The sequence below is a fragment of the Natator depressus genome, chromosome 18 (assembly GCF_965152275.1).
Source record: "Natator depressus isolate rNatDep1 chromosome 18, rNatDep2.hap1, whole genome shotgun sequence".
NCBI lineage: Eukaryota > Metazoa > Chordata > Testudines > Cheloniidae > Natator > Natator depressus.
Genome location: NC_134251.1, coordinates 11925823 through 11936895, shown reverse-complemented (window position 1 = coordinate 11936895; position 11073 = coordinate 11925823). Strand labels below are relative to the sequence as shown.

The window sequence follows — 11073 nt, the reverse complement described above, 5'->3', positions numbered from 1 at the left end:
CTTGACTGAACTGTCAGACTCAGTCCCCTTCCCCCATATATAGGAAAAGCCTCATCATTGGCATTCTGGGCAGAGATGTGAAGGATTGAATAGGTTATAGGGACTGAACCATCCTCTCTGCCATGGGGTGTGTGGGGTAACTCCAAGGGGGGTTTCAGAGTAGCAGCCATGTTAGTCTGTATTCGCAAAAAGAAAAGGAGGACTTGTGGCACCTTAGAGACTAACCAATTTATTTGAGCATAAGCTTTTGGGAGCTAAAGCTCACTTCATTGGATGGGTGTGAGGCATGTTAACAGGACAGCATGGGGGAAGCTTGCATTGCCCCAGCCCAGTCTGTACCTGATCTGTGGACAAGGGATTTGAAGAGGTGGCAATCCAGCACCTTTCCCCAGCACCAATTTAGACTGTAAGCTCCTAGGGGCAGGGCCTGGCTGTGTGTTCTGTTTGTACAGCACCCAGGGTCCCTGAGTAGGGCTCCTGGGTCCTACAGCAATACAAATAATCAACTGTTGGGAAGCATGAAGGGTTGTGCCCTGGAGCCCTATAACAGAGAGGACAGGCAAAGCTTCAAGGTGAACAGAAAAGCTTCTAGAAAGAGAAAATTCAACAAGAACCACAAGAGCGAGCAGGAGGCAAAATCGCAGCGCTGGAAATCACCTCCCCCTGTACTTAGCACAGCACCTTCGTGCAAGGGCCCAGGGTTCTGCTGACGCCAGGGACACCTCCTGCCCTGGATGGAATGCAGCTCCCTGCTGGGCTTTAGGAGGATGTTATCAACAGAGGCCAGAGGAACAGATCCCATAGCCCCAGGCTTGGCAGGTACAAAACATCTTTATAGCTCTCCCCTCCCCCAATCCTTATCCATTCCCTTTGAGTGATCATCTCCCCAGCCTCCCCTAGAGGCTTTGACTCAGGATTACTTCTTTCCTCACTCACCCATCACGCTGTTTTCATACTTGTAACTCATCAGAAGACGACTGCTGACCCTTCTAGAGACACTGGGCCCAAAGTGCTTTGGCAGCCTTACTGAAACACCGCGAGGGAAGGGAACAACCCATCCGTGCGAGGGACGGAGAGATGGCGCTTGGCCAAAATCAATCCGGAACGCCAGGGGCCTGATCTCCCACCAGCAACTCCATTTCCACCAAGAGACCCACGTGCAGCGAACTGCATGGAACTCCGGGCAGCTGCCCCAGCAGAAGGAAGGGATGAGTTGGGATCAGATCACGTGCGGGTAGCTTGGGGGGTTCAAACCAGAGTGTAGGGCACTAGGGCGACCCCTAGTGGATAAGAACAGGCTTTGTTCTGGGCACCACACTATGAGACAACAGCTGGGGCTGGAAGAACGTGTATATAGGGCAATAGGCCAAACTCCTTGGAGGGGTAGATCGAACAAGGCCCAGGGGCCCCAAGCGAAGGGAAGGACACAAAGTTGTCACACCCACTTAAACAAGCTAGTTCAAGCCCAGACCCCAGGGTGAAATCTGGCCAGCCTGCCCCGACAGACTGAAGGGGAGCCAGGCTCCACTCCTGCACTGGAGCTTGGCAATGCCTCAGGCCCGTGAAGGAGCTGTGCTGATGGGAATCTGAGGAGTGGGGCCACACGCTGAGGCAATAACTAGAGATAAAGCAGGAGGGGAGACTCCAACAGAGGAGGCAGACGTGACAGACAGTGGCTGGCTGCATGAGCTGCAGGCCCTGCTGGGCAGCGGCTGGGACACAGCCTAGTCCCAACATGAGCAGAACGTTGCTCCTCCACTGTTTCCGTGACAGAGCCTGCCGGGGGACACTCTTCCTTGGCAGCACGAGCCCTTTGATTGGGGTTCTTGAGATGTCCCCTAGCGGACATTCACGGTTTGTACAGCTACAGCCCACTGCAGGACTGAAGAGCTGTCAGCCTTAGGGACCTGCAGCAGTTGTGCAGAGGGCAATAAGAAACAGCGACTAGCTGGGAGGAGTCAGGGATTGAGCCATGCTTGAGGGAAATGGGCAGCTTCCTTAGTTTGACAAGTAAGCAGGGGGGAGCAGCTGGGAGCCTCCTGTTTGGACTAGAGAGTAGCTGAGGCCAAGGGGTGCTGACTTGTGCAGCACACATGGGACGGCGGAGGGGCTGCAATGGAGAACATGCACCAGGTCACGGTTTATAACATGTGCCTTTTATACATCCTGCAGGGCAGGGGGAGGAGAAGCCTGGATGATTGGATGGTTCCCTGAGATCCTCTGGTAAGAGGCATTAGCACGAGCACAGGAGTTTGAGAGCTTCCCTTGCTATCAAGGAAATGCACCAACTCCAATGTCACCTTAACCACCAGAACGGATTGTTTTCTTGGTCACCAGGGAGTGACAGCTGCCTGGGGGCTACACTGAGAGGACACCAACAGCCCAGAGGCAGCATGGAGTTCTTTTAATGAGTAATGGAGAGGTGGAGTCTGAGCCTCAGGGCCCAGTACACGCAGAGAACAAATTACACATCCATTGATCTCAGGAGCAAGAATACAAATCATGATCCGCCTCCCATGGGCCAGCCAATACCCGGCCTGAGCCTTCTGCGGAGGCCTTCAGGAGAGACTAGCTCCCTGGACATCCATACTTGCTCCTATCCACCAGGCAATGGATGGATATAAAGCACCGACCTCTGTATTGAGGAGCATGCCTTGGAACCGATCCGAAAGCAAGGATTAAAAAAACAGGAGTCGCCCTGTTAGTGCCTCAGCACTTCATTTCCAACCAATTTAAAAAAAAAAAGAGCTACTAGACTTTGCTGCCAGCCGATGAGCCTGTAACACAGCTGCTCCAGCAGGACTAGAGACCTACTGTAAATAACAGAGGATATGAATTGTGACCTCTCCAAGGAAACAGTGGAGCTGGAGTTCAAGCCTGTTACCAGTTACAATAGCTCAGCAGCAGGGAGTTCTCTGCGGAGGAGAGCAGGCTACCTCCCTGCACACTACTCCCTTCCCTGTGCTTAAGACTGAGTTAATGAACCTTCTGGACTCTTCCCAAATTCCAGAAGATTGCTACGCAGACACATGTCAGTTATAAATACACCAAGTGAGCTGGGGGCAGGAGGAGGGGGGAGAAAAGGAGAAAGATATCTTACATTCCCAATACTGGAAAGAACAGTTTTGACCCCAAGCAACGTGGAGCTCAGAAAGTCTCATCTGGCTTATGCCCTGCCATCTTTAAAGCGTTATCAGACGGAATGTTGGCTGGCAAAGGGTCAAATCCCCAGCCAGGAGGAAGAGTTGGCAGCCTGCTGAGAGTCTCCCCATGCTGCAGCGCTGAAGATCTCAGGGTCCAACTCAGGGTGGGGGGGAAAGCAGCTTCACAGGCTCTCACACGTCACTCAAGGCCTGGAGACACCCAAGAGAGAGGAATTCAGTTAATCATCCAGAGAAATGACAAACCTGCTTAGACAGGGGCTGGGAAGTGTATTTCTGGGCATGCTCCTTTCACATTACAATGCCACTAGCTCCGGCAATTCCTCTAACATGCTGAGGAAGTCTCCTTTCTGCTGGTGCACCTTTCACAGCCTGGGCTTAGGCCTGACTGGATCAGGGATGGTTCAAAGAGGGTGATGTAAAACATGGACAAATCCTTCAGCAATGCACAATGAACTGCATGCCCATCGTAGACCATCACCACTGCTGTTCTCTAGTCCTCTGGTTTGCAGCAGGATCCACAGCCCACGCCTGCATTACCCAGGCCCTTTGTGTGGCTTCTCTAATGAAGATTGGTCTATTCTAGTGACTCTCAGGGCCCACTGGTGGATCTAAAGCCTCTTCGGGGTTTGATTCAGGTTAGTCCTCTGTAGCAGTCTACTCCTATACATGTGTGTACTGACAAGCTGTGTGTTCAATCACCTCCTGCTACTGGCGTGCCCTGGCTTCACCATACCTCACCCAGAGCAGCCAGCACACAGATCTCCATGCTGCTAGCTCTGCAGACCTTACAGTCCCACACCAACTCCCATGCTCCCGGGAATTAATCAGGGACCGTCCTTAGCTCGAGGTCGAGCAGGAGCCTTACCCAAGAAGGAGCCGTGTTCTTCTAATGAAGGCATGGCACCAGCAGCTGAGCTACAGAACAGCGGGGCCCCCCGAGTGGGAACCCTCGGTCCCAGATCAGCGGTTCCACTCCACAGACTGGTGGGTTCTCACCAGCCTTTGGGGGGAGCGAGGGGCTGCAGCCTCACTTACCTTCCGTGCAAACTCAGGCAGGATGAAAGCTGCCTGATGGATGTCAGAGTTGTAGTATTTCAGGTTCATCTTTTCCACTTGCTGCTGCGATAGCTGCTGCGTAGGCTCCCGGAAATTTGTGCTCTGCAAAGAGGAAACACAGACACCGAGTGAGTGTACAGAATCGTCTGGAGGGGCCCTGTGCCCTGGCTGCTGGAAGCAGACAGTGAGAAAGCACAGAAATGGGGATTTTTTTTATGGCATTTTTCCACCCTGGGATCACAAGCCCTGCATGGCAACAGCCTCTGGAATCTGCAAACCCCGGCTCACATGACTAGCCCTTTTCCACAGGCCGAAGTCAGCGAGATTAACTCGCACAACTAGGGAACGACTGTGTGAGCTCTGTGCCAACCAAAGCTTTCACACCATGACTGAAGATCAAACCCCTCACTCCGCAGGGCAGAATCCGCACCGGTATTCAGTGCGGCCCTGAGTTTGGTGGGTCTCCACCCGGTTCCCAGAGGATAGCTGCCCTCATCTCAAAAACAGAACCGCCAGAGGCTGTCAAAACTGACCTCCTCCCTCATTCCTTGGCAGGACCCCTCCAGGCCAGGCCTGGGGCTCTTTGATGGGGAGCCTGCGCTGCTGCAGCACCTGCTCAGTGGGAGCCGCCCTCCATCTCCCGACCTCTCACACGTGCACAGCAGGCACCAGGGCACCTGGTTCCGCTAGCCAGTCAGTTCTGTCCCAACGACACACGGGCTGGGCAAGCAGGACCGTGGCTGCTAGCCCCTGACTAGCAACGGCCGAGCACAGCACGGACCCAGAGGGGGCCCTGGTTCCTGGGAAGATGGGTCTAGGTGCCGCATGGAGATCCTTCGGCATCAGCCAGGGGCACAGCACAGAAGCAGATACCGCACACGAGCAGGCTTCCTGGTCTTTCAGACACTAAGAAGTGGCGGACGCTGCTAATGGAGACGAGTCTGTTCCGTGTTGCCCTCCCCCCCACGACTCCAGCTCCCTGCAGCCGGCGGGACACCCGACACTCACTGGGTTCTTACTGCACAGCATGAAGCCGATCTGCCCGCTGGGATAGGTAGGGATGGTGCAGTAAGCGTATTCCACCACAGGGAACAGAGACTTGCAGAACTGACGCATCTCCTTAATGAGATCCAGGTGCAGCCACTGGCATTCACCTGTGCAGGTAACAAGGACAGAAGGGAGGTTAGAATAGACAATGGCCACCTTTAGCACTCTGAGCAGAGAGGTTTCAGGTAAAGGCTGGTTTTAAATCTGAAGACTAAGGCCTGGTCTACACCCAAGTCTTACTGGCATAGCTACATGGGGATGGGCTGGGATTTTTTAACACTGGGATACCTTTGCTGGTAAGAGCCCCAGTGTAGACACAGCGCAAAGATTACTGGAAATGCACAGGAAGACTAAGGCCAGACTCAGACACAGCTCTGGGAAGCGAGATTTTTAAACATTAGATACCGTACCACAGATCCCAACTTTGGCTTTTTGCTGCCTCTGCAATCTGTGCCCATTTACACGAGATCCAGAACAGCAGGCACAAGGGGACAAGACCCTCAGACCCACATTACCTGTTTGTTATAACCCTCTGTTACAATAGGATCCTGGTACACCCAGCCTCACCTGAACTTCCCTATTTACATAGTTACCTTCAACTCTAGTCTGGGACTTGGGACACCTGGGCTCAATTCCCTGCTTCATCAGACTTCCTGTGACCTTGGGCAAGTCACTTCGCCTCTCTGTGCCTCAGTTACCCAACTGTACCTTGTCTGGTCTCACCTTGGCAGCAGAGAATCCCATCCTCTCGCAGAGCCGTCTTCATCAGCTGGTAGTAGGATTCTTTGAACAAGCTCTCTGCAGGACCTGGGGGTCAGATGTCACAGAGATGGCTCAGGGTCCATGAAAATCCCTTTGTGCATCTAAGGCATGCCTTTGCTGGGCTCCAGAAGAGACCAGAGCTTTGCTCCGCCTGGGGGTCTAGATACTCAGGTTTGATACCAGGCAAAACTCAATTGTTTTAGAAAAGAAGGTTCTGAATCGCTTTTTAATGTATTGCAAACAATGACTGGAGGTGAGCTGGGGGTGGGCAGTTTGGATCTGGGGTTCTGGTTTGGCCCACCTCCAGCACAGTAGAACCAACCCAATTTTCTCTTTGCTAATCAGCAAACATAATACTCCTCACAGAAATAAAAAGCTCATGATCTCACCCCACTGCGTGGCAGATTAAAAGAAAGAAGATAACATCGGCAAAGGGCACTGAGGTTAGGCTAGTTTGTCTATCAAAATCGGACAGTAGTAGCTGAAGGAACCTCTTGCTAAGGGAATCAGGAGAGGGGAACATCCCCTGAAGCATGTATCCTCCACCTCTCCACCCCCACAAAAGTGTGATAGTGTTGCAAATGGGAGCAGAAAACAATTAAATGGTAAAACCCAAGGCAACATTGTATACTCTGTTGGAGAGAGGAAAGGTGGTCGAGGACCTAGCTTGGGACCCAGGTTCAATCCAATTCAATTCTGCCACAAACTCCTGGTGCGCCTTCAGCAAGTCACTCTGGGGCCAGATTTTTAGAATGATTTCGGTGCCTAATTCCCATTGATTTCCATGGCAGCTAGATGCCCAAATACCTTTAATGTATTCTCCGCCCAACAACCGTGAGAGGCACAGAAGCGCTGTTATCCCCGTTTTACAGATGGGTAACCAAGACCCAGCCACGGCAGGCCAGATTTTTAAAGACCACGCGGCTCTCAGCTAATATTGTAATGGGGCCAGGGAGTAAGTAAGGAAGGTAGCTAGCTCCCTTAGGATCTCAAGGGGGTAGTGAGGCGCGGAGAGCAGCTCGCTACAGGTAGGAAGAGAGAAGACTGAGGAATCTTACATCACTATAGCTGTCTCCGTGGAGCGTGAAAAATCCACACTCCTGAGAGATGTGGCTATTCTGACCTAACCCAGGTGCACGCAGCACTAGGCTGATGGAAGAACTCTTTCATTGAGTTGGCTGCCACGTCTTGGGGAGCTGGATTACCTATACTGACAGGAGAACCCCTCCCGCTGGCGTAGGTAGTGTCTACACGACAGAGTGATGTTGATGCCAGGCAGCTTACGTTGCCCTAACTATGGAAGCATCTACACTGAAATTTTGCTCCCTCCAACGTAATTTCCCGGCTCTGCCGACTTAACTCCACCTCCACAAGAGGCGCAGAGTCACTGTCAATGGAGTTAGGTCGACACAAAGAGCGAAACGTGGACACGCAAAAGTGATTTAATGACTGCAGCGGCTGGATGCTGACATAACTTAGGTCAACATGATTTTGTAGTGTAGATATGCCCTTAAATGGCTACAGCTGTGCAGCTGCGGTCCTGCATCTGTAACGATTTACATGTAGGCATAGGGTGAGTAGGCAGGGAGGGTTGGCAATTAGGAGTTCTTTTCAGACTCCAGGATTAACTAGTTACTAGAAGCGGTAATTAGATCACCTCCCAGCACTGGGGCACAGAGCCCTGAAAAGGGAAGCAAGATGGCTGGCTGGCAGCCTTGCTCCTATGCTGGCAAAGAAACAATTTTCAGATCCATTTTCACCCCTCAGGGGCCAGAGAGGCAAGGAAAGAGATGTTCCAGCAGCTCCATGATTTGCATCTGGAGCCCCACCCAGATCACTCCCCATCAAAGGGACTGAAGTGAAAGGAAGGGAGTGAGTTCTCTGGGCTGGGAGAGAAGATTCTCTCTTTATTCTTCAAAGGAGCCCTGGCCAGCTCTGCACTGCCTCAGTGAGGTGTTTAGAATGGAGAGGATGGGCAGTCTGGAGGCAGGGAGAGCGTGGGTGGATGGGACCCACCCCACCCTCCCCTTTCCTTTTGGTTCTCACCCATGGGGTCGGAGGAGTCTGTGATAATCACATCAAAGGCTTCTTGGTTCTGTTTCATGAACTCAAAGCCGTCCCCGACGTGCAGGGTCAGCTTGGGGCTGGAATAGCCCACCGCCATCCCTGGGAGGTATTTCTTTGATACCTGAATCACATCCTGTAACACACAGTACAAGCAGGTCAGTACATAGAGTGCCATGCAGCCAAGCTGATCGGTGGTTGAGTCATTTCCTTCCATACCCTCAGCTCAGACCCACTTCACCAGCAGTTTGAGAGCAGTCCGTTTCCAGCATCTTAAGCGAGCACACAACGCTCAGCCCTGTCCTATGGCCCCTGAGTTCAGCAACATTCTTGCACAGTAAGGGCCAAACCCAAAGAGCTTGCAATTTTCAAAGGTGCCCTGAAGAACTGAAAGGATCCGATTACACAAACCTGCCTGCTCCCCTCTCCCCTGGGGATACACCATCTGCAGAGGCAGATCCCAACCAACATGGCGATTTTCTTTTAAACCCTGAAAATTGCCAATGTGGTTTTCAAGGAAAGACATTCCCATCCCTGCCCTGAGCCCTCCTTTCCCTGTGCAGACTTCCTTGTCCAGGCCTCTCCGCCCCAGGCTGAGGAGAACACCTCATCCCTAGTAGAGGGGCACTTTCTTTCGGGTGAGAAATCACGGTGTATCCCCTTAACACTGGAATCCTTATGGCTGGCAGAGATGTGACAAGACACTAGTGTCAGCTGTTCTGAGCCTCCCTATTCAAACCAACCAGCAGCATCTTTGATTTAGTAGAGAGATTAGGAATAGACTCTGGGCTTAGTTCTCATTCCTCACACAGCTCCTATGTCCCAGCACAACGGTGACAGTTTCTGAAACTAATGCCAATACGAACTGACCAGTGGAGGAAGGACAGACCCACCTACCAGCAGAAGGCCCTGTAGAAAGAAACCCCGTTCCTGCATTCAGCAGCAGGACACCAACTCAGCAATGACCTAACAGAAGGACAAGGTCCCTTTCGTTGGAGGATGAGTGCTGTCCCCGTCAGGGGAAGCAAAAGGGCACTTCACAAAGCCAGAAGAACTTCTCTTCTCTGGAGCTCAGCCTTCAGATCCTGCACCTGGACTGGATTAGCCCCAGCTGTGCACGTGGAAGAAGCCGCAAGAAAGAATCAGGCTGCTGCTTGGAGAGCTGGGGCGGTCACTGCCATGCCAACAGGGCAAGGAACGAAAGCGCCCTCTTCAGGGTCAGCAGCAGCGGACGAAGTCGCAGCACTAAGCTGATATTTTGAAGCTGCTCTCCCACTCACTCTGCAGCCTCACAGCCCATTGAAACCAAGGACACAGCAGCATCACCTCCCGCATTACCTACCTCGTCAATTTCACACTGCACCACAGAATCCACAGAGGGGTGCTTGACCACTTCTCGTAACACGCCCCCATCGCCACCACCAATAATTAGCACCTGAGACAGGAGAGAGGCCAAAAACCAGAAGAGTCAGCTTGGGCCAGCCAGGCTGGAAGGGTCATAGCAAGAAAGTCAGCCCTGAAAATCCAGTCAGGATACCTCTACAGCTTTGCCATGGACGCATGCCCCTCCTGTAAGGCAGGGATATTAATGTATCTCCCAAGTTATAAGGGCTGCTTGCGATGTGCTTTGCAGGCCCCAGGTGAAAGCGCCACAGAAGCGTAAAGCGCCGTATTGGCATCGACAGGCCACATGCTTGGCCCTTGGGTTCAATCTGTAAAAACGCGAATTAGGACAATTGTCCTTTAAGCCCGACTCCTAAAACCGTTGGCACAAGCGACCCGGCCACGGGCCATGGACTACCTTGCGGGGATCCGGGTGGCTGCAGAGAGGTAGGTTGGCGATCATCTCCTGGTAGGAGAACTCATCTCTCTCCGTGCACTGGATCACCCCGTCCAGCACCAGCACGTTGCCGTAGGTCTTGCTGCCAAGGCAAGAGAAACGAAGGGGACTCAGGACAGCGCCCTCGGAGCGGCAGCCGGTCCCTCTCCGGCGCCACGCTGCCTCCGTCCCCCACGAAGCGTGGGGCCGGCCCCCCTCCCCGGCGCCTGGGGTGGGTGCAAAGAAGCACCCCCTCCCCGACGCCCTGCCCGCCGGTGCCCAGGTCCCGTGCGGCCCCAGGGGCAGGGCTGGGATCCACCTGCCGACACCCCGCGGGGAAGGCGGCCCCGGTCCAGACCCCGAGCGGGGCGGGCTGCCCGCCGGGCCCCGGGATCGCGGCTCCCCCCCGCCCCGCGCCGGGCCCCGGGATCGCGGCTCCCCCCCGCCCCGCGCCGGGCCCCGGGATCGCGGCTCCCCCCCGCCGGCGGTGAGGAAGCGGAGCCGGGTCCCCGAGCGGCAGCGGCTGCTCCACTGCGGTGACAGCGGGTCGGGCCCGGCCCCCGTCCCGGGAGAGGTGACGGGGAGGCGGGTCACCCCGTCCAGCCCGCTCCCCGCCCGGCCCCCGGCTCCCCGGCCCCCGGCACCTCCGGAAGACCAGGATCTCCTGGTAGCGGGAGCGCTGCTGGTGCAGCAGCTCCTCCACCTGCAGCGACAGGGCCTGGCCGGGCCAGAGGCTGCAGGTCTCCCGGAACCAGCCCTCGCGGATGGCCCCAGCCGCCGCCGCCCCGGGCTCCATCCCGGCCGGGCCCCACAGGCCGCGCCAGCCACAGCAGCGCGGCCACCTGCCGCCCGCCCGCCGCCGCCTAACCTGATAGTACGCGGGGGCGGGGACGGGGCGGGGACCGGCAGCCAGTCGGGACCAAGCGCCCGCCCCTTTCGTGACCTTGAAGGTTGCTATTGGCTCGCTTTCTCAGCGCGCAGCCTCTATTGGCGGCTCTAGCCGGTGAGTCTGGCGGTACAGCGAATAGAGCTAGCAGGCTAGTGTGGCCGGCTCCACGGGGGCCACGTGGGAGTTACGGACGGGAAAGAGACCCTGACCCTGCACAGCAGAAAACGGGGGAGGGGATGTGCCCCCCCTCCGCCGTGTGTGTATCGGGGGGG

At 54.9% G+C, this 11073-nt stretch overlaps 1 protein-coding gene across 1 annotated transcript; it reads right to left on the bottom strand.

Annotated features, from left to right (window-relative positions):
- Nucleotides 1-2159: 2159 nt before the first annotated feature.
- Nucleotides 2160-10753, bottom strand: SRM (spermidine synthase). The gene is made up of 8 exons (XM_074975102.1): nt 10557-10753; nt 9895-10015; nt 9436-9528; nt 8076-8229; nt 5991-6074; nt 5229-5374; nt 4200-4322; nt 2160-3353 (listed from the first exon to the last, which is right to left on the bottom strand). Exons 1-8 carry the CDS (start codon nt 10706-10708, stop codon nt 3336-3338), a joined length of 891 nt encoding a protein of 296 aa, XP_074831203.1. The 5' UTR covers nt 10709-10753; the 3' UTR covers nt 2160-3335.
- Between the last annotated feature and the right edge of the window lie 320 nt (nt 10754-11073).